The sequence below is a fragment of the Ursus arctos genome, unplaced genomic scaffold, assembly GCF_023065955.2.
Source record: "Ursus arctos isolate Adak ecotype North America unplaced genomic scaffold, UrsArc2.0 scaffold_19, whole genome shotgun sequence".
Lineage (NCBI taxonomy): Eukaryota > Metazoa > Chordata > Mammalia > Carnivora > Ursidae > Ursus > Ursus arctos.
The window spans coordinates 22,306,307-22,331,213 of record NW_026622863.1 but is presented as its reverse complement, the minus strand read 5'-3'; the positions used below and the strand labels follow the sequence as shown (position 1 = coordinate 22,331,213).

General features: G+C 58.0%; 4 protein-coding genes across 16 annotated transcripts; 2 read left to right on the top strand and 2 right to left on the bottom strand.

The window, feature by feature from the left end:
- The first annotated feature begins 5 nt into the window (after positions 1-5).
- Positions 6-6,754, top strand: EXOC3L1 (exocyst complex component 3 like 1). Of its 8 annotated transcripts, none has more exons than XM_048223596.2 (16): positions 6-148; positions 633-714; positions 1,548-1,664; positions 1,938-2,000; positions 2,212-2,387; positions 2,469-2,688; positions 3,245-3,857; positions 3,937-4,054; positions 4,189-4,314; positions 4,394-4,494; positions 4,702-4,812; positions 5,537-5,666; positions 5,790-5,912; positions 5,990-6,145; positions 6,237-6,361; positions 6,448-6,754. In XM_048223596.2, exons 4-16 carry the CDS (start codon positions 1,955-1,957, stop codon positions 6,635-6,637), a joined length of 2,235 nt encoding a protein of 744 aa, XP_048079553.1. In that variant the 5' UTR covers positions 6-148; positions 633-714; positions 1,548-1,664; positions 1,938-1,954; the 3' UTR covers positions 6,638-6,754. The 8 variants fall into 8 exon arrangements, with proteins under 8 accessions (XP_048079553.1, XP_057170159.1, XP_057170162.1 ...); XM_057314176.1 differs by having other exon boundaries at positions 30-148; positions 6,050-6,145; XM_057314175.1 differs by lacking the exons at positions 6-148; positions 633-714 and having other exon boundaries at positions 760-1,664; positions 6,050-6,145.
- Positions 6,755-6,857: 103 nt separating this feature from the next.
- Positions 6,858-14,913, top strand: MATCAP1 (microtubule associated tyrosine carboxypeptidase 1). 2 transcript variants are annotated; one of them, XM_044382436.3, is made up of 8 exons: positions 6,858-7,230; positions 8,957-9,135; positions 9,829-10,454; positions 10,537-10,680; positions 10,944-11,076; positions 12,033-12,338; positions 12,486-12,583; positions 13,639-14,913. In XM_044382436.3, exons 3-8 carry the CDS (start codon positions 9,885-9,887, stop codon positions 13,726-13,728), a joined length of 1,341 nt encoding a protein of 446 aa, XP_044238371.1. In that variant the 5' UTR covers positions 6,858-7,230; positions 8,957-9,135; positions 9,829-9,884; the 3' UTR covers positions 13,729-14,913. The 2 variants fall into 2 exon arrangements, with proteins under 2 accessions (XP_044238371.1, XP_026350759.1); XM_026494974.4 differs by having other exon boundaries at positions 13,564-14,913.
- Positions 14,914-15,310: 397 nt separating this feature from the next.
- On the bottom strand, positions 15,311-16,322 carry NOL3 (nucleolar protein 3). Its single transcript, XM_026494985.4, has 3 exons — positions 16,028-16,322; positions 15,538-15,855; positions 15,311-15,453 (listed from the first exon to the last, which is right to left on the bottom strand). The coding sequence occupies exons 1-3, from the start codon at positions 16,320-16,322 to the stop codon at positions 15,446-15,448; spliced, it is 621 nt and encodes a 206-aa protein (XP_026350770.1). The 3' UTR covers positions 15,311-15,445.
- A 2,598-nt stretch (positions 16,323-18,920) lies between these two features.
- HSF4 (heat shock transcription factor 4) lies at positions 18,921-24,861 on the bottom strand. 5 transcript variants are annotated; one of them, XM_057314181.1, is made up of 13 exons: positions 24,265-24,861; positions 23,500-23,608; positions 23,284-23,411; positions 23,059-23,183; positions 22,719-22,794; positions 22,509-22,573; positions 21,896-21,998; positions 21,510-21,637; positions 21,162-21,389; positions 20,528-20,633; positions 20,349-20,414; positions 20,161-20,230; positions 18,921-19,057 (listed from the first exon to the last, which is right to left on the bottom strand). In XM_057314181.1, exons 1-13 carry the CDS (start codon positions 24,385-24,387, stop codon positions 18,921-18,923), a joined length of 1,464 nt encoding a protein of 487 aa, XP_057170164.1. In that variant the 5' UTR covers positions 24,388-24,861. The 5 variants fall into 5 exon arrangements, with proteins under 5 accessions (XP_057170164.1, XP_026350758.1, XP_026350754.1 ...); XM_026494973.4 differs by lacking the exon at positions 18,921-19,057 and adding an exon at positions 19,574-19,888 and having other exon boundaries at positions 21,162-21,285; positions 21,510-21,651; XM_026494969.4 differs by lacking the exon at positions 18,921-19,057 and adding an exon at positions 19,574-19,888.
- Positions 24,862-24,907: the final 46 nt, after the last annotated feature.

Here is a 24,907-nt window from a genome sequence, read left to right as displayed (position 1 = left end):
TCGCTGTTTCCGCTTCCGCTCCGCGCCCTCCCAGGGAACCCGGCGCAATTCCTGTTTGCGGACACGGCAGCAAAACTTCGGGGACCATCAGCAAATGTCCAACAGCCGAAGAGGACGAAAACAATCCGTGGATCGGGGATAGGATAGGGTACAGGGGGAGGTGGAGGAAGTGGGTGGACAGCCCCGGCAGTAGAGAAGGAAGAGCCATCAGAACCTTCCGGTCTGGCCAACTTGTCCCCATTTCAGAAGAGGAGACCACGCTGCCTGATGAACCCAATGTGTTTCCCCAAACCTGCTTCTAGAAGCTGTCCCAGTGTCTTGGGTTTACTGACCCTATTCCTGTCCCTCACTTCCTTCCAAACAGTGATTACTAATTACGTCTAGCTTCCCCACTTGTCTCTGTTCCCATTCTCCTTCCCTGATCCCAACCTCATCTTCCTCCTGTCTCCACACTGCAGTGCTCAGAGACCGTGGAGTTATAACCATTTTCCCACCAACACAAACATGCTTACCTATGTGTACATATATGTAAAGCACTTAGAGCAGTTTCTCACAGGTAGAAAGGATTATGTGTTGGCTAGTACCATGTTGTTATGTTTGATACCATCATTATTTATAATCATTTATTTTAGGCCAAGATCTCTGGGAAGCTGACTTTGAGACAGGAATCTGCCTGCAGGGAAGTTTATTGAGGATCCTCCCCCCCCCACACTTGTAAGTGAGTAAGACATGCAAAATTGCACAGACGGGGGAATTTAGCTGTGATACAGTTATAACAGAGGACTCAGGCCATCCTATTAGGAGCACTGAAACTGGGATGGCCCTCCAAGGTGATCCATGTCCAGGCAGGGTTACCAGGCCTTTGTGCCCTAACTTTGAGCGAGACACTCAGCTGTGACACCTCTGCAACCTACACTCCTGGCAGCTAGGGGAACAAGTGGTGTTGTCCTGAAGGGTGGATTTGGGTGGTAACCAGCATCCACTTTATTATTACTACCTGGTGGTCCTCCCCATGGCCCCCTTTAACTCTCAAGACAAACACAGCTTTCATAGCCCTTCTACCCCTCTCTCACCATCACCCACCACACACCTTCCTTACAACAGCCTGTGGCCTCTCACTTCTCTGCAGAGGTGCATACCCTCCTCTGAGGAGCCATCAACACAGTTTTCCTACTGTGATGCTGTCTGCACCCATATTTGCACACCCTGTTCTCCACCCCAAGTTGGGGCCATCTAGTTCACGTCTGTGACCTGAGCACCAAGAGGTCCTGGATGGGCTGGGCAGGACTTAGGGATTACAGGGAGTCCACCCCCTCCCCCCAAGGAAGTGGCGCCCAGCCCTCCCCACCCCATCCCGCAATGCAGATGCACTTTCCTGTTGGGAATAAAGGGCCAGAGACTCAGCTTCCTTCCTTTCCGGGCATTTGGCCTTGGGGAAGGAGGAGCCTTGGACAGAGGAGGGTGCTCCTGGGCAGGGAGGTCGTACAGAGGCTTCCTTGGGGAGAAGAATTCTGCTGCATGCTGAGGTGTGGGCTGGAACCACTCAGGCCTCGTGAGCCAGTGAAGAGAATACCCAGCTCTGCCCTGAGGACTGGGGGAGACGGCCATCCTCAAGGCGAAGACTGTTTTCAAACGAGAAAGAACTGGATGCCTGGTCAAGCCTGGTAAGTTCCATACCAAACTGTCCTCCGCAATTCAGAGCAGGAGCTGGGGCCAGCAGAGGCCTGCGGCTATCCTGCCTCACTTGGGTCTTTAGGGGCAAAACTGAGAAGCCCAGTCTCCCCATCACACTCACCTCCCTCTCATTTCCTGAGGGGGCTGGGCAAGAACCCCCCTCCTCCTTCTCAGAGGGGCCTAGACTGAGGCTGCAGCTCACAGAGCATCCGTTCTGCCTGCTCTAACCCAGACTCTTGTCCCCACTCCTACCTCATTTTCAGTTCCTCCAGGGACTGCCATGGACTCAGCAACCAAGGACGAAATGCAGCCCTCACTTCCCCCCGGTATGAGCCCTTCTGGGTGGGCCAAGGGAGGGATGGTGGCAAGAAAGATGGGAATGGTGGGGTTGGATCCTCCTTGCCAGGTCTGGCCAGAGCTCTATAGGACAGCAAGAGGAGTGGATCGGACTGCCCTAGGGGACAGGCTGAGAAGTAGGAAGGGGAGCAGGTTTGGGCTACTTCCTGTAGGCCCTGCCCAACTGACAAGGCTGCCCAGGCTCTTCCTGCCCAGGGCCTGAGTGGCCAGAGCAGGAGAGGGCGGAGCAGCTGGCCCGAGGAGCAGCACTCAAATGGGCCTCGGGTATCTTCTACCGGCCGGAGCAGCTGGCCAGACTGGGCCAGTACCGCAGCCGTGAGGTTCAGCGTACCTGTTCCCTGGAAGCACGCATCAAGGTGGGCATCAGTTGGGGGAAAGGAGTGCTGGGGATGGGCTGTAGGACTGGTCAGGCCTCACTGGCTGCCTCCCTCCCATAGTCGGTGGTGCAGTCCTACCTGGAGGGCGTGAAGACTGGTGTGTGGCAGCTGGCCCAGGCTTTTGAGGCCGTGCAAGGAGCCCGTGAGGCCCTGGGCCAAGCCCGTGCGTTGCTTCAGGGTATGGCAATGGCCACACAGACCCTAAAACCGCTGCGGGAACAGGTCGCACAGCACAAGCAACTGCAGGTCCTGTCTCAGCTGCTGCCCCGGCTATGGGCAGGTGAGTGTGCAGGGGCCTTGGGCCTCAGCCCCCCAACCGTTAGTCAATAAACACCCACCACTGATCAAGGGGCTGGGGCACTAGTGTGAGATTGCATGGAGGGACACACCAGGGACCTTCCAGAGAATAACTCAGGCTTCAAATGGCATATGAAGCAGGATACAAATTGGCTTATTCTGGGATTCTAAAGCACGCATTGTATGAATCAGGACTGAGACTCAGTCAAGTGGCTCTGACCATCCTGGTTGCTAATTTATTGAAATACTTCCTTAACAGGGTGGGTAAATAGCCACTAACATGGCCCTGTCAGCTCCTCACTGTCTTGCCTCCAGGATCCCGGACTTCCTCTTGTTCCATCAGCTCAAAAATTTACACCTGGCCCACCAGGTCTCTAGGCCCTTCCCTGGGTCCTTTCAGATTGGTCAGTGCTCTGCTGTACTGGTTATTAAACATTTTACACATCCCTCCAGCCCTAGGGCCTCAGCATCCCCTGCTGTACCCATTGTACAGGTGGGAGGTTTGAGACTCAGGCCTGGTTCATCTTCTCCCTGCTTAGTGCCAGCTGCAGTGGCTCACACACGGACCCTGATTGATGCCCAACAGCTCTTGGAGGCATATGTGTGCCTTCGGGAGCTGGAGCAGCTGCAAGAGGAGACGTGGGCACCTCTGGGGGGCCTGGAGTTGCCGGTCTTTGAGGGGCTGGGCCCTCTGGCTGAGGCTCTTGGCCAGGCTGTGGAGGCGGCTGCAGGGGCCGCAGGGCAGCTGGCACGGGAGGACCCAGCCCTGCTGGTGGCTGCTGTGCGCGTGGCAGAGGTGGACGCTGAGTACACAACCTCTCTGGAGCTGGCCCCCAGGGACTGGCGACAGCGCTGTCTGCAGGCATTACAGGAGGGCCTGGAGAGGACCCACTTTGGGACACCTCTTCTGCCTGAGCCAGGGGCCCTGGCTGGGTGGCTGGAGGCTCTGCGGGTGGCCTTACCAGCTGAGCTGGCCATAGCTGAAGCACTAGTAGCACCCTGCTGCCCACCGCACTACAAGGTGGTCCAGCTGTGGGCCCACACCCTGCACAGTGGACTGCGCCGCTGCCTGCAGCAACTCCTGGAAGGGCCTGCACTAGCAGCTGCTGATGCCTTCGCCTTGCTGCACTGGGCACTGCATGTGTACCTGGGGTCAGTACCCTTTGGGCAACGGGAATTGGGTGGATCAGTGGCTGGGTGCTCAGAGTGACACTGGGCTACCCATCTGCAGGCCAGAAATGATGGGGAGCCTAGAGTTGGGACCTGAGGCTGATGTGTCTCAGCTGGAGCCCCTCCTGACCTTGGAGAACATTGAACAGCTGGAGGCAACATTTGTGACCCAAATCCAGGTGAGTAGTTGAGCCCAGGTACAGAGAAGCTCTGCTGCCAGCTGTGGGCCTGTATCTGTAGATCCCCGTGTCTACCCATCTCTAGCAGTATCAGTGCCCTGCTGCCTCCTGCTCCCCTTTGCCCCTTCCTCTAGGCAAATGTGGCTCAGTGGCTGCAGAGGGCACTGGATGGGGAGGTAGCTGAGTGGAACCGAGAGCAGGAACCTGACACAGACTCTTCAGGCTTCTACCACTCACCTATGCCGGCTATAGTGCTGCAGGTGGGTGGGAAGCCCCCACAGGGAAAGGGGAGGAGACAGGACTAGGACTCTGCTGATGGCCACCCATTTCTGCCTGTAGATCCTGGAGGAGAATATTCGTGTGACCAGCCTGGTCAGCGAGTCGCTGCAGCAGCGGGTGCACAGCATGGCACTATCAGAACTGGGTGCATTCCTGAGGAGGTCTGCCAAGGCACTGGCCCACGTCCAGCCCCCAGCTCTGCTCTTGGGGCAGCCCAAAGGGGCTCTGAGTGAATAAGGCGCACCAGGGGGAAAGGGCTCCTTTGAAACAAGGTCTTGGGTTTCTTGGAGGTGGGGCTGGAGTACTAGGGACTCAGGGTGTGGGGGTGCCAGAGTGCCAGGTACAGGAACTACCTCTGCCCTTTGCAGCTTTAGTGATGCTCTGATCCGATTTTCTCGAGACCACGCCAGGGGGGAAGCAATGGCCCCTCATTATGTGCCCTACCTACTGGCCACCCTCAACCACCAGTCAGCACTCAGGTACCAAAAGGTCCCCCCACAGAACCCCTGACTGAACCCCAATTAGGTATGGACCCAGTCCACACTAGGTCATCAGAAATTTTAGACTCACATAGCCCTGGGAGTCCAATCCTAGTTCTACTAATTGCCAACTGTGTGACCTTGGATGAATTACCTAATCTTTCTGAATCTTGTTTTTCTTATCACTATTATGTGGCAATAATGGTACATTCTGAGAATCATGTAACAGATGTGAAGTACCTACCACAGTGCCTGCCTGACAGTATCAATTATTCATTCATTCATTTATCCAACACACACTTATCAAGGCCCTACTCTGTGCCACGTAATGTCTGAGGTTACAGTTGTGAACAAAACAGAAAAAAATTCCCTTTCTCTTAGGTCTTATGTTCTTTGGGGTGGGGGCAGAGAGAACAAAGAAGTTAATGATGAGTTTGAATCCCTCCTGACTGGGATTAAACTCTTGCCTTACCCAAACAGAAGCCAAAAGACATGATTTGCTCAAAGTCACACTACGAACTAGAGGCAGGCCTGATTGGATTCCTTCTAGCTATCTGATCAGACCCACCACTCCTCCGTCCAAGACCCAGAACTTCACAAGCTCAGAGAGCCCCCGTTCTTGCCCCCTCTCGCCACGCACTTGCACCACTAGATGGAGTCAGAGTGGCTAGACAAGCGAGGGCCTTGGCCTTGGTCCTGAAGCCTTAACTTTTGGTCGGTCCAGCTCCTCCGTGTCAGTCCTGCAGCCCGACGGGGTGGCTTCAGGAGCTTTGGCTCCAGTGGAGACAGCGCTGGACGAGTTGCAGAGGAGGATCTGCCGCCTGGTGTTGGAGGTGCTGCTGGCGGAGCTCCAGGTAAGGCTTCAAGTGGGGCTGGGGGTGAGGGGAGGAGATACAGCATATATGGGTGTGCGTCTTTGCAGGGGGAATGCTAGGTCTGGATCGTTCCTCCAACCCCGTTTCTGCCCCTACCCCCAGCCCCTGTTCGCGGCTCTGCCCTCACGCCGGTGGCTGTCGAAGTCAGAGCTGCTGGATGATGTGTGCGAGCGGACGGAGCGCTTCTGCCAGGATTTTAGCCGCGTGCGGAATCCTGCGGCCCAGGTGCAGTTAAGGGAAAGGCTGGGGAATAGGGAAGCGCCCATGGGAAAGGCATGCTGAACCCACTACGTTCTCCGCAGCTGCTCCTGGCAGAGGCGGAACGTACGGTGGTACTGCAGTACTTATGTGCGCTGATGCAGGGCCGCCTAGTGTGCCGAGGAGCTGACGAGAGGACCCAGGCGGCTGAGCGCCTGCAGCACGACGCGGCCCAGCTTCGGGAGCTTTTCCTTGGTTTGGTGAGAGTTCGTCAGGCGAGCAGATGGGCGGGAGTCTCAGTGGTTGGGTGGAGGTTGAGGGCCAGCGCGAGACCTACTCCGCGATGCTCAGGGCCTGGAGGAGAGCGTTCGGTGCGCGCCAGTGCTCCTGGCTCTGCGGGATCTGCTGAACCTCCGCGACCCCATGCTGCTTGGCCTCGAGGTGGCAGGCCTGCGACAAAAATTTCCCGACGTAAGGTGCGAAGACTGGTTGGGGGGACGGGGAGGATGGATTCGGGAGGAGCGGGGCGGAGCTGACGCACACCTTTGTGGTGTCCCTGTAGCGAGGATCACATCTCTGCCCTCTTGGACCTGCGCGGGGACGTGTCGCGGGAGCAGCGCCTGGCCGCACTCAGCTCCTTGCAGGCCGGCCCACAGCCCTCGCCCTCTGCCGGTCGCCGCGCACTCTTCAGCCTCGTGCCAGCACCTACTCCTGCGCTGTCCTCCTGCCTTCCCTCGGGGCCCTGTGCCTGACGCCCGGCTACCCTCCGGATACAGGAACGGCCCTCGGACGCCTGAATTGTGTACTGGGGGGGGGGGGGGATAAAATAAAAGTGCGTTGATTAGGGGGTCCACGCTCAGTGAAACGCCTAAGGTATCCTGGCTCCAGTCCTGATATATGGGCTTCACCTCACCTATCCTGGCATCAGCCCGGTATGGACTGCATTCCCAAGTACCCGAGCTTCTGCCGCCATAGGTGGACTACAGCCCCACCCATCCGCGCCAGGGCAGGGAGCTCGTGTGTCCAGGCCCTGACTCTGAAGGCCGAGCAGTAGCTGAAGCTCTGAAACCCGTCGGGTCCTCGTGGAGGGGGCGGACTAAGATAACTCCTTGCCCAGGGGCGTGACTTGGTGGCGGACACCGCCCCCTCTGCTCCGCCTGGCCCCACCCCCAGCCGTGTTCTCGGGTGCGCGCCGCCGCCGAATTTGACGTGAATAGGCGCGCCTTCGCGTGAGCGTGCGCGCGGCCGAGTGCGTGCGTCACCAGAGGTCGGCTCCCGCGGGCTGGGCTGCCGGCGACTGGTGTTGCGGAACAGGAACCGCGGTGGAGAGAAGAGGAGCGAACAGGTGGGGGCGCGGTACGCGGACGGAACCCCCTACCCCCGAGAGGCCGCGAAGGCGCGCGACACGACCCCTACTCATCTAACCAAGAACCCCCCTCCATTGTCCTCTGGCTCCGCCCTCCATTGGCCACGCCCTTTCCCCATCCTCCGCCACTTATTGGCTGCAGGTCACGCCCCTCCTCTATATCCCCGTCCCCATTGGCTCCTCTTCCACGTTACCCTCTCCAGTAGTTTTTTATTGGCGTAGGCTACACCCTCTCATTTGTCACCAGACTCCGCCTTGTGTCTGGGCTCCTCCCCAGCCGTCTTTCATTCATTCCGCTTGTAGTGCTGGGTGCTTGGGGCATGGGGGTCGATCAGATCCGTCCCTGCCCTCAGGGAGTTAAGGGGATGGTGGGGGAACACGGATCTAGGCTCCGACAGTGACAGCTGAGGGTGGTGAAGAAGCCGCCTAGACACTGGGAGCCTCCAAGACGCCAGGAAGGCTTCCCCGAGGAGGTGAGACCTAAACCGAGCCCTGAGGAATGGTTAGGAGTTTGCTACAGGGATGCATTGCTAGGGCATTCTTGGCAAAAGAACCTGTGACATGAAAGAAACAGGCGTATTCTTGGTAATTGCGAAGAGGTAGGTCGAATGAAAGAAGGGGGATGGGGATGAAGGCAGAGGCCCAGAGACCAGTGAGGAGTCCAGAAAAGTGTACGGTTAGTTGAGAACAGTGAAGTCTGAGGCCTGAAAGTGTTTTCAAATAGCTGGTCACTGGCAGAGGGAAGGGAGGTGGGGGCAGGAGATCAGAACTAGTTAGGGAAACAGTGTGTGGAACGAATGATTCCAGTTCTGAGAAGGAGAAGTGCTCTTGGGTTCATCCATTTATTGAGCAACTCCTCTGGGTAGGGTACTATTTTGGATTCTGGGGACACAGCTGTGAACATTCGAAAGGAGAAAGCAGATAACTAAGAATGACAGATACTGTACTTTAGGTAGTGAAAACTGCTTCAGAAACCAATAATGTGGAGAAGGGAAGATTGTGGTGGGGAGGAAAGAGGAGGCTTACTATTTTATAGACTGTGTTAGGGAGGCTTGTCTAATAATATATTTGTGCAGAAATCCGAGGAAAATGGGAGAGGGAGCCCTGCAGTTATCTGGGGGGGGGGAGCATTCCAGATAGGGGACATGTTCAGTTTGAGATGCCTGTTGTACATTCAGGTAAAGATGTTGAATTGAGAACTGGCAACACCAGTCGGAAGTTTATAGAAGTCTGGGCTGATGTACTTAAAACGGTGAAAGTGGATGAGATCACCCTGGGAGTAAGCATAAATGGAGAAGAGGAGAGAAGTTTCCATAGAAGTTTCCAAGACCTGAGGCATCACAATGTTAAGAGATCAGGAAGATAGGAATGATGAGCAAGAAAGAACAAGAACTAACAGCCAGTGAGGTAGGAGAATATATTTGAGTGCATTTGAGAAGCCAAGTGGAAAACATGTTTCCAAGATGAAATGATTAATTATGTCAAGTGTGCCGATCAGTATGAAGATCATTGATGACCTTGGTCAGATCGGTTTCAATGGAGAGTGGGGATAGAAGCCTAATTGGAATGAAACATAAGAGAGAACAGGAAAAGAATCAGACAGCATTCAGATGGGTGTTGTGCTGCAATAAGGAGCAGCTGGTGGGAGATGCGGTGGGGCTAAAGGAGTGTGGGGTCAAGTGAGGGTTTGGTTTTGTTTTTTTAGGACAGAAATAACAGCATGTGTTTATGCTGCTGGAAAGAATCCAATAGAGAGGAAGAGATTGATGGTGTTGGAGAAATGCTGGAATTGTGCCCCTGAGCAGGCAAAGGAGTTCAGAATCTGAAGCCTTCTGTCAGTCGCTGGGGAGCTGGACTGTTCTGAGCCCTAGTACAGAGCAAGGGGTGAGCATGCCAATACCGGCCTTAGATGACGATTAGAAAGGGGCCTCTGATAGGATACAGACCAAGGATTATCTTGAATTTGCCGAAGTCTCCCTCTGCTCCCCAAAAAGCTGATTCTAATTCGGATTTGAACAGATGACCCGGAGGGGAAAGAGACCATTCCAGGTGGAGGGATTAACAGAAGCAAGGGGCATGTAGGCACTCAACCTAACTGAGACCAACTGGGCTGGAGGAGGTCGTGAAGCCAGGTGGGAGGGAAGGGATGAGACTGAGAAAATGCCATAGGTGGAAGGCAGGTAGAAAGTAGTGAGGCCCCCTCAGCCGTCATTCCAGCAGCTGGGGCTACCCTATACCAGCTCCCAGTCTGGGTGGGTGCTGAGCACACGGATTAAAATCATGAGTGGGGGCTCAGGCCTTGCTCTCAGCAGCTCATAGGCTAAGGGGATTCCAGTACCACCGTCTAGGTGAGTGTATAAATTCTGCCTCCTGCTTTCCCCCAGTCCAGCTTCCTTGGGTAAGCCTGCTGGAGGGAATGGACATGGGGATGGGGGTGAGAGGGCAGCTACCCAGACCCCTGGTGGCAGGCCCCAAGCTCACTAAGCACCCAGCCAGGGCAGTGTGGAGCACAAGGCCTGGTGGTCCTCAGGCCACACTCACTCATACTGGCCTCCACATGCCCTTCTGTGTCCCCAGAAGTCGACAGTGTGGGGAGTTGGAGTGACCCAGCTGGATGTGACCCCCAGGACAGAATGGTGCTGGACTCAGGGGCTCAGGTGTATGAACAGGCACCCCCCAGCCCACCAGCCAGTCCCTCATCCTTGGGCCATAGGCTGAAGCCCTCAGACCGAGATGGGACACTGCTGTACCCCTGGCCTCAGTCCCTGGCCTTGCCCCTGGCTCTGTCAATCCCCTCAGCCCTACGGCCCCAGCCTGAGCTCCAGCCCTTCTCAGAGCTGCACTTGGGCCCCCGTGGCCACATGCGTCGCAGTGAGAGCACCTATACTGTAAATAGTACTGGCCGGCGGGGGGGTAGCACCCAGAGTCGGGCCCCACCTGGACGGGGACGGGACCCAGGCGGGGGCACCCTGCGGTCTGCAGCCTCCCTGCCTCACATTGCTAAGACTCGGAAGGATGTAGGCCGTGGTGCCAGCAAGAGCCCTTGCATGTTGGTGGCCTTGCGGCCAACCAATATGGACCAAGAGCGGGACAAGTTCTTCCAGTCCCACTACACCTACAACCCACAGTTTGAGTACCAGGAGCCCATGCCCACGGCTGTGCTGGAGAAGTACTGTGAGGCTTCTGGACAGTTCATCCATCAGGTCAGTCCAGCCTGCCTGCCTCCTCCTGGCCCTGATCACCCAAGAGGCCTGGTCTGACCAGCCACTGCAACCCTATGTGCAGGCAGTTGGCATCATTGAGGCTGTCCTGGAGAAGTTTGGTACCTATGAACACTTCGAAGCTGCAACGGGGGGCCAGCTGCTGACCAAGTGCCAGATCTGGTCCATTGTTCGCAAATACATGCAGAAGGAGGGCTGCGTTGGGGAGGTGAGCAAGCCCTGTCTTCGAGGCCCCTCTTCTGTGTGTCCCAAACCAGGCTGCCAGGCCCAACTCCACACCTGGCCAGCTCGTGATCCCAGGCAAGCCCCTGTCCCTGTCCCAATAAGGTGGGAGCTGGCTCTGAGCAAAGGTGGTGAAGGGTGGGTGCCCTGGCCAACCGTGTGGCCTGGCTGCCCTGTGGCATCAGTGGGTCCACCTGCATCCTGGTCCCAGGGCTGGTGGCCATGGCTTAGGTTCAGTACCACCTACAGGTTGTGGTGCAGCTGAGTGAAGACCTGCTGTCCCAGGCAGTGATGATGGTGGAGAACAGCCGACCAACATTGGCCATCAACCTGACTGGAGCCCGCCAGTATTGGTTGGAGGGCATGCTGCGGCACGAGATAGGTCAGGGTGTGGGTAGGTGGGTGGGTGGGTAGGATGAGAGGGGGCTGGGATGGGGTGGGGGGGCAGCAAGGGGCCCCAGTAACCCCACCCCCTCTCTTTCTTCCCCTTCCTTCCGGAGGACGGGCCCTTTCCCTTCGTGAGCAGCTACCTCCTCCCTCTGGCTCACAGAGGTAGGCCAGAACATGCCTGCCCACTCTCTGGGCTCACCCTCATCTCTTGCTCCTTTTGGGTATCTTTTCCTGCCTCTTCTTTTCTACTTCCTCTCTGATTTCCCGTGACAGTGGGGACAAGGCTGCTGAGGCCCGGACAGGCCAGAGGGAGTACCCTGAGGGTCCCACTAGCCCTGCCAACATGGAGGCCCTCCAGGGTGGGTGGAAGGCCAGATCCTAGGAATGGAATTAGTTGAGGACACAAAGCCGGGTTTTAGGAGGGGATAGGTTGAGGTGAAAAGGAGAGCATGGGACACTAATTACTATTCCTTTCTGTCTCTCTCTCCTTATCAAGAATCTTGTAGCTCTGGGCAAAAGGTGTTTTTTGCTGGGGTCATCAGCATGGCTGTCAAAATGATATGGGCATGCAGGATGTGGGGCTGGGGTGGCTTGTGAGTTCCTGCACCTCTCCGAGGGGCGTGGGGGGCAGTGTGAGTTTGGCAGAGTTGTTTGTGTGTGTAGCCCTGGGTGGATGGGGAAGGATTTTTGTGTGTGGGACTCAGTCTTTGGGTGTGAGTTCACCTGAGGAGGGTCTTCCCGCTGCCAGGGGTTGGGTGAGTATGCATTTGGGGCGGGGTTGGGGGCGGGGAGACCTTGCGTGAGAGCCTGAGTTTAGGGGCTGGAGTATGCGTGAGTCACCTTCACGGTCACCGGCCAGAGGTTCTGTAGGATGTGGCAGGACATGGCCGGCAGGTTGGTCCCCTGGATGACCTACCCAGTGCGTCCTTCCCCTCACCTTCTCCGTAGGCACTCACTACCTGCGGGGCGTGAACAACGCGCGGCAGCCGTGGCATAGCGCGGAGGGCCGGCTGCAGTACGGGCTGCGGCCAGCGAACCCCACAGAGGAAGGCTTGGCCAGCCTGCACAGCGTGCTGTTCCGCAAGCAGCCCTTCCTGTGGCGCGCTGCCCTTCTGTACTACACCATCCATCGTGCCTCACGCATGTCCTTCCGCCAGCTCTTCCAGGACCTGGCGCGCTACGTGCAGGACGCCGACGTGCGCTGGGAATACTGCGTGCGCGCCAAGCGCGGCCAGACTGACACCTCGCTGCCGGGTGGGCGTCCGAGCCGGGTTGGGGGGGGGTGCCCTGAAGGAGGCCTGGGGGTGCGGGGTGTGGGGGGGAGTTCCCCGACCGGGGAACTGGCGGGGGGGGGGGGGGGCGCCTCGGGCCTAGGGGCTCACGGCCCTCTCATGCCCACAGGTTGCTTCAGCAAGGATCAGGTGTACCTGGATGGCATCGTGCGTATTCTGCGGCACCGCCAGACCATCGATTTCCCGTTGCTGACCTCACTGGGCAAGGTGAGGGGCCACAGACCTCTAGAGATCCCAGCCAGCTCTCCTCATCACTGCAGTGTTCCCTGAGCCTCTGATGGCTGCCTGACTGAGGATTAGGTGTCAGGCTTCTCTGGTGGGGAGACCTGGGTGGAGGGGAACAAAGGAGAAGTGACAGCAGGGCAGCCAAAAGTAGGTACTTGACCTACACCGCAGGTGTATATGTAGATACCGCATCTCAAAGGAGGTGAGCATTCAGGCCGGGGATCAGTCAGGAAAGTCTGGGGGAGGAGGCTGGAGAAATGACCACGGACCAAGTCTCTGGTTCTGGGTATTTGTGCCGGGCTGAGGAAGGTGGACTTCACCTGAAGCAATAGGGAATCCGGAGAGCTTTAAGAAGTGTCACTTTTGCTTTAGAAGGCTCCCTGTGGATGTTATATGGGAGGTGGATTGGAGAGAGAGGCCAAGGAAGGGAGTGCAGGGGAAAGAGGAAGCTGCCTTTCCAGTCACTCCTGCAGAACTGATGGAGGTCTGGTCTCACCGGGCAGTGACCATACAGCGGGAGGAGCAAGCTGGGGAAAGATCTTCAGAGAGTGGAATTCCTCTAACCCAGTGGCCACCCTGAGTTGGAGGGTGACATATTCCAGGTCCCTTCCTCAAGCTGACCTAGGGAACCGTGAGGAGGGTGGGGCTGGCAGAAGCTGGCACTCAGGTGATCAGCGTTCAGTGTGGGGTCTGAGGTGCCTGAGGGAGATCCCAGGGAAGGTGTTCAGGAGGCAGTTGGATACCTAGCTTTGGAGGTGAGAGAAGAAGCCGGGTTGGGGTTCAGAGAGCAAACACACCCAGGACTAAGCCTTAGGGTATATAACATTGAGAATGGATCCAGAGGGGAAAGGGAGGCATTTCAGGAGCAGAGGGCAATGAGCCATTGGTAGAGAGCTGGGACCAGCTACCTGAAAGTCATGGCTCCCCCTGGCTCCCCTTGAGGCCCAGCTTCCTTCCTGCAGGTGTCCTATGAGGACGTAGACCACCTGCGGCCCCATGGGGTGCTGGACAATACCCGGGTGCCCCACTTCATGCAGGACTTGGTGCGCTACCGACAGCAGCTGGAGCACATCATGGCCACCAACCGGCTGGATGAAGCAGAACTGGGCCGCTTGCTGCCTGACTGATGCTGGTTGAGGGCTACAGGCAGAGGCCCTGGACAGAGGGCTCCAGATCAGCTCCCAGAACATGAAGCTGACTGTTCTGTGCTTCCATGGCCTGGGTGTTTCTTGGGGAACTGGGAGGGCAAGAGCATCCCAGGAGATAGAAATGGCAACATCAGAGGGTTTGTGTCCTTTGCTAGCCTCTCTGGGGCCTAGGGACCAGTAGTAGCATGCCAAGCAGACTGAGTCTGCCCTCCTACCTCTAGCTCTCTGTTGAGCAGAGGGGAAGCCTGGGGGCAGGAGGGAGGCTGAGCATGATGGGGATGGGGGGTGGTTTGGGAGTAGAAACTTGTTCTTGCATGAGATGGCTTTGGGTGTCTGCATACTCCAGTCTCTCCCTTCCCCCACCTGGCCCCTCGGTGCTCCTTCAGCTTTCACGCTGTCTACCTCTCACTGGGTCTTGGTGGGGATCTCCCTTCTCCTGGGGTGACTGCCTGACCCTGAGGACCTGGCTTTCACAAAACTCAAGGGACAGGGGTCCTGGTGGTAGAGACCCAGCTGGGCTGGGGTGTGCTTCCTAGCATTTTGCCTCTCCCACTGGTCATGTATTTATATCCTATTTATGCGCCCTTCCTGGGGCTGGGAGGCAGCAGCTTCTAAAGGTGTGGTGGAGGGAACAGAGCTCCTCTGGAAGGCACCAACTGTTCCTAGCCCCACTCTCATCTCTCTCTCTCTCTCTCTCTCTCTCACACACACACACGAGTCTTTTAGGCCTTGTGCGCTAAGCCCAAGAGCTCACCTGGCCTTGCCCCTAGCCCCTCCAATGGCCTGTGCCATTCCTGTCTTTGCCCACACCCTCTGGCCTCTGGCAGAGGGTGGCACAGGCTGGCAGCAGCCACACTTGAGCTTGAGGGGCAGGCCCCTAGCTGCTGTCCCAAGTCCTGAGCCCCCTGTGGACCAGGAGGGTGTAGAGGTGGTGGTTCCTTCCGGTTTCACCTCAGACTCAGCTATGTGATGCTGACCCATTCCTACTCTCACCCTTGCCCTTCGTTTTCCCATCAGTAAAACTCAGAAATGCAACTGGAAAGTCCTTATTCATTTAGTCAGTGAATGTGTGTAGAGCACCTTCTCTGTGCCAGTTACTGGTCAGAACCCTCACTGAGTTCCCAGTCCAGAGAGAAGCCAGACAATTAAAACAATTATAATGAAGTGTGTGAGTTCTGTCTACCCAAGATCCCTTCCTCTTCCTCTCTCCTAATCTCACTTCCCAAGGCTGTGAGCTCTAGCCTGCCCTAAGTGGAGAGAAGTCTCCCTTCTCTGGCTCTCTGCACCAAGCCCAAGGGCTTCCATGAAATAGGGCAGGTGACTACACAGCACCCCCCCCCCCAATTGGTTCATGAGGGGAAAAGGACTGTGAGGAAGGGCCCAGGGTCTGGCCCTAGTCCCACTGGGGGCCTGGGACTAAGGGCTCCAGGGGGGTGCAGCTTGGGCTACTGAGGATGAAATGGGGTAAGAACTGGACAGTGGGGCATAGGGCTGCCCGGGGTGCTGAGCCTCAGGGGCATGGTCTACACCCTAGTTCCTGGGCAAAAAGCCAGCCACACAGTCCAGGCTAACCCTCCAGAGTTTATTCACTTATAGCGGTACCGGGTCAGAGGGAGACACACACCCCCCCAGTGCCAGGGCAGGATTCCAGGTCCTATCCGGCTTGGGCAGGGGCGGCCTGTCAGTGCTCGGGCATTCAGGAATCTAGAGATGATAGAGAAAAAAGTGGTCACTCAGGTGGGGGCCCCCCTTCTACCAATTGGGCACCAGGTTTGGGTAGCCTCACACCTTCAGACTCGTCACCCGCCTCGAAGTCGGGCTCTGGCGCTGGTTCGGGTTCGGGCTCCAGTTCAGGTTCCGGTTCTGCCTCTGCCTCTGCCTCTGCCTCTGGTTCCAAATCCTGCTCAGTCCTATCAGAGGCCCCAGCTTCCAGCTCCGGATCGAGTTCCTCAGGCGTTCCGGATTGCACAGCTTCGGAGCCCCCGGGAACCCCAGCCTCATTGCAGTCTGAAGCTCTGGGCAGTTCAGGGCAAGTGGTCCTCAAGCCAGGTGCCTCAGGTGTCCAGTGGCCAGGGCATGGAGTGTCGTAGCTGCGTTCCCGGTAGCCTGGCCGGGGGGGGGGGCGGGGGGGGCGGGGGGAGTATCTGAGGCTCATTTTATGCCTCTGCAGTATCCTTGACACACGCCCATCTTGGGGGGGGGGATACTAATGGTTCCCCAATCTACCCTTCACGCCATGCCCCGTGCTCTGGCTCAGGCCCCGCCTCTGCGCGCTCACCGGTGCCCACGTGCTGCCAGTCCCAGGCGGGGTCGGGCGCCCGCGTGGTACGCTGGGCGCAGTGCAGCAGCTCCTGGCAGGCGGCCTCGCCTTTGCTCTGCACCAGCAGCAGCAGGCGGCGCACCCTGCGCTCGGCATCCGGCAGCGCGTCCAACGCCTCGTACTCGGGCCCGGTGAGCACGCCCCGCGCCAGCAGTGCATCCAGCAGCAGCCCCGAGTCGGCCTGCAGCGTCTCCACCAGGCGTTTCCGCTCGCGGTCGATCGTTTCTGATGGCCGCTCCTGCGCATTGCCCATGGTGGGGGCTGCATGGGGGAGGGGGAGAGAGGTAGTGGGAGCCGGGACACCCCCGCCCTGACCTCTCTCCCAGGGTCTCAGTGAACACTCATGGCTGGGATTTAAGTTCACCTCGACCCCGACAGCCGGACAGCTCCTCAGCAGAGGGACAGCTCCTCAGCAGAGGATTTGTCCCAGTCTCCTCCTCAGGCTTCTCCTTGGGCCCCTAAATGTCAGCTGTGGTTCTCCTCTCCTTCTCCATGCTATCCCTCGGTCCTTATTTACTCCTCTCCCCAGTCAGCGCGTCCCACCTGAGCCTCCCCCCCCCCCGTGCCCCCCCCCCGCCCCGCCGCCTGTGGATCCTACATCCTATTCAGACCCAGTTTATCCAAACTAACTTCTTTTCCCAGTCTGCTTCCCCACCTTACCAGGCAGAAAGACCTGCAGTTGATTCCGATATCCAACAGCCAGCTAGCAGTCGGGTCCTTTCCAGTCTATCTGCTGAGTATTTTTCTGTCATTCTAACCTCTTACTTACTCTAGTGTTTCCTGTCCAGCTTAGACCCTGCGGAGCGCTGAATCCCCTCTGCACCCAGAGCACAAGTGCTGACAGCCTCCCCTCACCGACTGATATAAGTCCAGGCTCCTTATTCTGACCCCGAGGCCCATCCTTCCAGGATAGGCTCTGCCCCTGCAGCCCCTCATCAATGCCACCACTGTGTCCTGGTTCCCTAATACCTGAGCAGGATTACCTGAATTCTCTTGAGTCCTAGCTCTGACCAAGATCTCCTGACATCACCTGAGATACAACTGTCTCCCTGCTGCCCTGGAAATCTTGCTTCATCTTTAAATACCACAGACACAACTCATAAATAAAAGCTGCCAACAAATGCTTGCTGAACTTTTACTGTTTTCTTCCATGGACCTTCCCATTTTGAGAGACTGTCTCTAGCAAGCAGCGGGTGTTAGGCAGAAATTAATCGCTTTGTCCATTTATTAACAACCGAGGACAATGGCCCATCACTTCTGGGGTGGCCTGACCCAGGCAGCAAGGCCCCTGGCATTAAGGGGCAAAGAGTTCAGGCCCTAAGACACTCCCTCTCTCAGCCCATCTCCCCTAGCCTTGGGCTTTGTCCACACAGCACCCTCCTGGGTCTCATCCTCCTTTTGAGGTCACTCCTCTTCTTCTCTACCTGGCTCTAGGTCTGAGAGAGTGCTGTGGTCCTAGCCCCCATCTTGCCTCCCAGGTCTCTCGCTACCCACCTGGTGTCATGCTATGCCTCCCCGGTCATTTTACCCCTCCTGGCCATACTGAATTGTCAGCGCTTCCCCCAGGCCACAGAGCAGAGACCAGAACTACCCCCCCCACCTCTCCCTCTCCCTTCATATGGCATCTCTGACAAATGCTGCTCCTCTGCTTCTCAGTGGGTCTCCATCAGCATCCTCCCTCAGTCCCACCATCATCACCTCATCTCCTATGACAGTCTCTGTGAGTACCTCTCACTCACTCCCATCCCATCCCCCTCACAGCATAGTGACTTTGACAAGTCTCTGGGACAGGATTTATTTTCCCCATTTTACAGATGAGGAGACAGGTTCAGAGAGACCAAGCGGCAAAATTGGAATATGACTTGCTCTAGCTTGAACTATTAGATCTCCCGCCAAGCAGAATATCAGCCCTAACTACTTGTCTGCTTTCCTCACTGCCCATCAGAGAGAATCAAGATTATCTGCCCAAACCACCTCCCACCCCTCTGGACAGCCGGTTTCCCCCACCCACTTCCCTCCACCACACAGTGCTGGGAGAACCCTGCAAGCCCCTGGCACATCTGAACATTTGCAGATACTGTTCCCTAAGCCTGGAATACCCTTCCCCTCCCTCCATGCTGTGGACACATCCTCTAAGACTCAAATGTCCCCTTGTCCACCCCAGTGCCTGAGCATCCCACAGACAGACTGGTTCCCTCTCTTATGTGCCCCAGTAACAGCATACACCCTCACCACCACGCTGACATCACTGCACTGTGTTCATGGACCCTCTGCCCTCTTCAGCTGAGACTTCCAAAGACTGTCCCCCTAGTCGCGGGTGCAGGACCTGCTCAGGACAAGTGCGGGCAGGGGGCAGATTGGATTGGCCCCTCCTTCTCCCTCGTTGCTCGCCAAGTTATTTTCCTGTTAGCCTCCTCACTGCAGTATGCCAAGTCCTGCGCTTTGTCCTGTCTGGGGTGCAGAGACCCCAGCTGCAACTCAATGCTCAGAAGTGAATACCGAAGTTATGTCCCGGCCAGTCCTTCAAGGGTCACAGGCCAAATCCTTCCCAGAGCTCCAGGCGGCTCCAGGTGCGAAGCATCGAGGTAGGTCTCCGCCTCCCTCCCACCTCTGTGCGCGGGTTCTTATGCTAGGGAGGGAGGGTCGTGGGAGACTGCGGGAGCCTTTGCGAAAGCGCGATCACAAGGCTCCCCTTACCCCCCCCCCTCCACCCAGTCCCACAGCTTGAATCCGGGGGAGGAGCGGTGTTCACAGACCTCCTTCGAGCGCGGCTGGTGGTGGTGGGGCGTGGATTCTGCCCAATCTCAGTTTCTCTTCCCTCCCGCAGCCGAGTGGGGTGGGGCTCCCAGTTCTATGCGTTGCGGGCGGCCCCACTCACGGGTCGAGCCTCCGCGGGGCAGTAGATGACGAGGCAGAAAGGGCTGGGCGGGGTGGGGGTGGGAGCAGCAGCTGCTGCGGCGGGGGCGGGGCGGCCAGGGCTGCCGGGAACTGGAAGGGGGTAGGAAGGGGGGGGTGTTCTCAGGACTCCCGGAGGCAGGCCTTAGGGGCCACGCACCCCTGGGCTTCTATGCGTGGTCGGTCCGCTTTCCCTCCCCACCCCGGTGCACCGGATGAGTCAGGGAGGGGGCAGTTGGGCCTGCAGGGGCCTGGCAATTCCAGGAGATTTACATTCATCTTCTCTTTGAACCCTCTCTGCTTATCCGAGATAAGGCTCAGAGAAGGGGACAGGCTTACCCAGGATCACAGAGCAGATGCATTGTGGAGCTGGATGTGACCCCAAAAGCCCCTGAGTTCCGGAGGCTGCAGTGACCACGTGCCAGCCCTGGATCCGGTCAGAGTATGGGAGCCCAAGCAGAACTTGGGGCTGGTTCCCCAAGCACCTCCACTCTCCAGGGTTTCCCCTATTAAAGCCTTAGCATCTGGAAATGTCTATGAATGCAAAGTCACCCCCTGCCCACCCATGACTTCTGTGCTCCCTGGTCGGTAGAGAAAAGAGACTAGAAACACAGAAAAAAAATGCAGTTTATGTGCAGGGCTCACTAATAGAGAAGGACTGCAGAGGAGCAGGGTCTTTGTTCAGCCTCTTCCAGGGGCACCAGGAAGCCCGGAAGGGCGTGCTGCCGCAGGCCAGCCCCTCAGCTAGGCTGGCTTCAGAGTACAGCAGGTCTCAGGGGGAGGGATTGGCCCCTGGGCCTAGGTAGGAGGCTCGGCTCTCAGGGGTGCTGTAAATGGTTAAAGCTCCAGGAAGGCCAAGGGCTGGGCCTCCCAAAGCCGCTTGGACATCCAGCAGGAGTGGTGCCCCAAGTGTGGAGTCCTTCCCTAGGAGGATTGGGCCATGCTCAGCAGGGAGAGACAGCTCTTCCTCCTCTTTTTGAGGAAGGAGAGCCTCACCTGCCCTGCCCTCTGGTCAGTCGAGATGAAACATCCATTCTCAACCTGCCCACTCTTACTCAATGGCGAGAAGATGGGTAGCCTAAACAACTCTCCCAAGGGCAGCCTGAACTCTGGGGATTTCCCTCCAAAACACAAACTGCCCAGCCCATCCAATTCTGGAAGCTCAGACCAAGGTCTTGAGTCACCACAACTCTTACCCGGCCCCGGAGAATTTAACCCCTTGACTGCCAGCTCAGTCTCACTCCTCTCTGGACCCAAAGGCTGCATCTGCAGAAGAGAACCCAAGGAAGCAGCTGGGGAGGAGAGCGGAGGAAAGGAGCGGGGGCTCTGGCTGAGGGCTTGGTTTGGCAACTCTAATCCCCTGCCCTCTCCACGTTCATCTTACCAGGGACAGCTCCATGTCCAAGTCCATCAGGGTCCATTCTCGCCCTTGGAGGTTGGGGCCCAGCACCTGGGGGAAGAGCTCAGTCAGTGGTGCCCTCCCTCTGCTAAACAGACCCCATCGAGCCTCCCTGTGCCCCCCCAGCCCCCCCCCCGCCCCTGCCCTGCTGAAGGTGTACTCACATCCAGGGGCCCTGCAGGCTCCACACTTTCAGGGGGGGCCCGAAGCAGCATGGGAGATAGCAGATGCTCGGGGCTCCATCCCCCCCTCTCCAGGCCCAGAGTTCCCCTGCACACAGAGAACTGCTGTCGGTCTCCAATGTTCACCCCCCATTAGGTTCCCAAGAAACCTGGATACATCAGGATCAAAATCGGACATCTACAAAATGGTAGGAGAGGATTCCCCACCTACAGTGTGCTTAAAGAGTGCCTCTGCTTCCTAGCTATAACTTGAGGTTTGGGTTATGGAACTGGGGTCTTGGGATATGTCCCTTTTCTTTGGAATTGTCAACACCAGTGGTTCTTAAACAATTATGTACTTTACAATGTTTCCAGTAACCGAAATGAACTCTGTTACAATACAGATTCCGGGGTTCTACCCTAGATAGACTGATTGACCTGATGGGAGTTGCTACTTTGCAGGGCACTCTGACAGTGGTACTCTTTATAGAGCACCTCTGAGAAATCTGGTCAGATCATATTGACTGACCTTCCCCTCAGCCACAAGGTGCAGACAAGGCTGGGAAGTTAATTAGCAGTGGTCTATCTGCAAAAGTGGCCCACAGGGCTCACAGTCAAGAATCAACTCTTTGCTCACCTGTCAGGTACCTCCCTGGGACCCCTTGGTTCAGGCTGTTGGGTATTCCTGGGCCCCTCGGGGCTGAAGTTCCCTTTCCCTTCCAGGATGGCCTGCACCACAGCCACAGGCAGTGGCGGGGGGGCTGTCACGCAGAAGTCACACTCGTTTGGGGCCAGGGCCAGCCCGGCCTCGCCTTCCCCCCCTGGGCTGGCCGGCTCTTCTTTGAGCAGTGCCAGGCCCTTCTCCCTGCACCAGAGAAAAGCTTCAACCAGACCCTGGCACTGACCTCCCCCCTACCCCCACAGCCATCTGCGCTGCCAGGACCTCCCCCACAAGCTCCCCAGAGGGTGGCCCGGTCTGTCTCACCTCCTGCCACCACTGGAAGGAGAAAGCCTGGTCCCGTCAGGGGATGGAGAGTCTTCATGGATGTCAGAGATGATAGGGCCCCTGGCCCTGTGACAGCTGCTGAGGCCCAAGGTGGTCTCTGGGAGGGGCTGTAAGTAGATGACTAAGCCCAGTCCTTCCCCTCAAGCAACAGGGAGAAGCAGAACCCAACCAGTACCCACACAGACCAGGTCTAAGGAGTAAGGTTTGAGGGGGGAGGCTCAGTCTGTGCTGGGGAGCCTGGATCTGGGGTGGGGGAGGAGAGGCTGGCCTCTGCCTTCTCTTCCTGTTAGGGACATGGGGGAAAGGAATAGGCTCTCCATTAGCCCAGCTGTGCCCTAGGGAAGGGAGGAGGAGCAAAAACCTACCGACTGGATAAAGTAGGGGTCCTGTAAGAGGGCACCAGGCAGGGGACAGGCATTGAATTTGGCTGGTGGTGGGCATGAGCTCCCCTCATCCAGCATCAGGGACCTGTACAGGGGGCAAGGCAGGTTCATCCCCCATGCCTCTCAGCCCGCACCTCCCTCCCTCAGGCCCCAGTAGCCAAGTCAGCAGAGCTGAGGCCTGTTGCCAGGGCATCAGTCACATGCTGGAGGCAGAAGGGGCTCCCCCCAGAAATGGGGGGCCTTTGAGGGTGGAGAGGGGAGGGAGGGAGCATGGTTTGAACCCCAGACCCTCTGCTGTTGGGATGCTCTGGGGTGAGGGGGAAGGGGCTGCTGGGGGGAAAATTTGAGAACACAGGGAATCTGGAAATGGGGGTACTTGGTAGAATTGGGGGGAGAGAGGGAAAGTCCAAGGGGTGACTTTGGGGAGGTTGCCAAGGGATGAGGAAAACTGTAGTGCAGGGAAGAAGAATGAGGATTCCTGGTGAGAGGGCTTCCGGAGGAGAAGGAGTCCCTGCATGGGGCCTCTGGCAGGGAGGCTCCTGGAAGTGTGTGTGTGTGTGGGGGGGGGTGGACATCCCTTAACTTTGTCACTCACAGCTTTCTCTTAGCTCCTGCGCTGCTGGATCCTGTCTGAAGCGGCCCAAAGAGGCACTGGATCAGCTAAAGAGAAAGCAAAGGGTTAATTCATACTTCGGAGATTGTCCCCACCCAACAAGGCACTTCCAAGCGGATCTGAAGCCTTGGGCGGAGGAGGTAGGTGTGTTCAGCAGTGGTAGAGAGAAGTGGGGGAAGGGAAGAAGAGCACCTTGCCAATGACTCGGTGCTGCTGACCGTGGCTCTGCCGCAGAGTCACCACCTCCCTCCATAAGATCTCGTTCTGCCTGCGGGAGGGCGTGGGAGGGTGCTGAGGCATCTGAGAGTCCATGCAGTCACCACCCTCCACAGAATGGTAGGTCTAAACCCACTACTACTCGGATGAGCGTCCATTCACACAGAACAGAGTTCCACAGCCCAGCCCATTTGTCTGGATGGAGGCACCGAGACATGAGAGAGGAAGGAGCTGTCCAGAAATGCCTGGAAGCCGGTGTCCTCTCGCCCAGACTCCCTTCTCCCTCCCTACCCTCCTACGCCCCCTCCCCCCGCACTGCCTGAGCTCCCGCAGCCGCGCCTCGGTGCTCTCCTGCACTCCCCGCAAAGCCTGCACCTCGCCCAGCAGCCGGCCCAAGTCCTCGGGGCGCCAGCGGCCGTCGTCGCTGCGCAGCGCAGGCACCTGCAGGTGGGAGGCACCATCAGTTCAGAGTCAACTAGAACAGCGCCAGCCTTCTCAACACCTCCACCAGGGGTTGCTGGTTACTGAAGGCCGCCCCCACCTTGCGCCGCACACGTTCCAGTAGTTGTTCTCGGCCGCGTACGAAGCTCGGGTGCTGGAACTCGACGTGGTCGCGCTCCGGCCTGAGCAGGCCACCCTGCTCGATGCTCACCACCTTCCGAAAACCGTCTAGGGAAGGGATGTGGGGGCGTGAATTGCTCCATCCCCGCACACCAAATCACTCGCACCCACTTCCCGCCCGGTCTTGGGGACTCACACATGTTGAGCTGCCGCACAAAGCTCGCCATGTTGCTGTGCTTGAAGTATTGGGGCAGCACTTCCTTGGCGAAACGGCTCTGGTCGCTTACGAGGAAACTGGTCCCGCTCTGCCAAGAACGCCGCCCGCCCACCGACCGTCCGGGCGGAGACCGGACGACAGTGAGCCGTGCCCGCCCACGGCCAGGCAAGCGCTCTGGCGCGCGCGCGCACACACGCGCACACACACACACATACACACACTACACTCGTACTCACGATGGGGACCCGGCCTGCTGCTCCTGGAGACATGGGACAAGGCCATGCCAGAGCCTCTCTGAGGCCTAGGCTGGGACGACCTCAGCGAATCCCTACCCTACCCCGACCCAGACTCCGTACTGGGTACTCGGAAAGAAAGAGCAGAAGCCAAACTTGGGTTCCAGCCCTGGACGGGTCCCAGGCCCAAGATGTCACTCTGAGCTAGAACCAAACCGAGCCCTTCTCTTCTCCAAGTCTCTGTTTTCCTGTCTGTTGGGGTGGGGTGGGAACGAAATAACCTCGAAAAGCCCTCAGGCTCTAGGTCTCCAGAAGGCTCCTACCCTTTCCTCCGTCTGGAGGAAGTCGCCTCACCTCCATCTCACACACCCCCTCCAAGGTAAACTACACTGGACAGCTGCATCGAGGGACCCACAGCCCCGTCCCAGGCGGGGGTTGGGTGGTAGTGATGTTCACTGACGTGGAAAGATCCCGGGGACCACTGGGGAAGTCGAGGGGCCCCAGCCCTCACCGGGCTCCAGCGGATCAGGTGGTCGGTCCCCGGGTCGCCCACCAGCGCCCATAGCTTGCCGAGGAAGGCAGGCACGGGGCTGGGGCCCGGCTCCGTGGGCAGCGCGGCTGGCGCTTCCTGCATGGCGCAGTCTCGGCCGGCTAAGCGCTCGGGCCGGGCGCCGCGGGCTTGTCAAAGCCGCGGAAAATGCTGCGTTTGCCGCCCGCCCCGCCCTACTCCGCCTCCGGGCGACGGGTCAGGTGGGGGCCACGTGCGAACCCGCGGGGCGGGGCTCAGACCGCGGCCGCAGCACCAACAGATAGAAAAGGAAGGCTGGGATCGAACGTGAGTGGAGGGGTGCGGTGGGGAGGAAGACCCGGGTTCAAGTTCCACCCTTCGCAGGCCGTTTCCTCCTTTGTTCTTCGGGAAATATCACCCGTACGCGGCCCGGTGAGGGCTGGAAAAGTCCTAGAAGGCGATGGCCATTGCCTGGATAGAGACGGCAGAGGCGGGTGCGCTGAGGAGGAGCTGGCACCCTCCCGCAGAACTCTGAGGCGTTGTCATTCCAAGGATGCGGAGTGCCCCGCCCCCTGACCTCCATAGCCGCATGGGTACAACCGATCTCTCCCACGCCGGCCCGGTCGGGTCCTTGGACCTCTGAGGG

Bases quoted from the DNA above. Each gene is read 5' to 3' on its own strand.
- EXOC3L1 (XM_048223596.2), top strand. From the start codon at position 1,955: ATGGACTCAGCAACCAAGGACGAAATGCAGCCCTCACTTCCCCCCG. The intron at 2,388-2,468 runs GTGGGCATCAGT...TCCCTCCCATAG, and splicing joins CCCTGGAAGCACGCATCAAG to TCGGTGGTGCAGTCCTACCT. The intron at 4,315-4,393 runs GTGGGTGGGAAG...TTCTGCCTGTAG, and splicing joins TGCCGGCTATAGTGCTGCAG to ATCCTGGAGGAGAATATTCG.
- NOL3 (XM_026494985.4), bottom strand. From the start codon at position 16,322: ATGGGCAATGCGCAGGAGCGGCCATCAGAAACGATCGACCGCGAGCGG. The intron at 15,856-16,027 runs GTGAGCGCGCAG...CCCCCCGGCCAG, and splicing joins CTGGCAGCACGTGGGCACCG to GCTACCGGGAACGCAGCTAC.
- MATCAP1 (XM_026494974.4), top strand. From the start codon at position 9,885: ATGGTGCTGGACTCAGGGGCTCAGGTGTATGAACAGGCACCCCCCAGC. The intron at 10,681-10,943 runs GTGAGCAAGCCC...TACCACCTACAG, and splicing joins AGGAGGGCTGCGTTGGGGAG to GTTGTGGTGCAGCTGAGTGA. The intron at 12,339-12,485 runs GTGGGCGTCCGA...TCATGCCCACAG, and splicing joins GACTGACACCTCGCTGCCGG to GTTGCTTCAGCAAGGATCAG.
- HSF4 (XM_057314180.1), bottom strand. From the start codon at position 24,387: ATGCAGGAAGCGCCAGCCGCGCTGCCCACGGAGCCGGGCCCCAGCCCC. The intron at 23,609-24,264 runs GTGAGGGCTGGG...CGTTCTTGGCAG, and splicing joins ACCTGATCCGCTGGAGCCCG to AGCGGGACCAGTTTCCTCGT. The intron at 20,634-21,161 runs GTGAGCAAAGAG...CTCTGTGTGCAG, and splicing joins CCCAGGGAGGTACCTGACAG to GGGAACTCTGGGCCTGGAGA.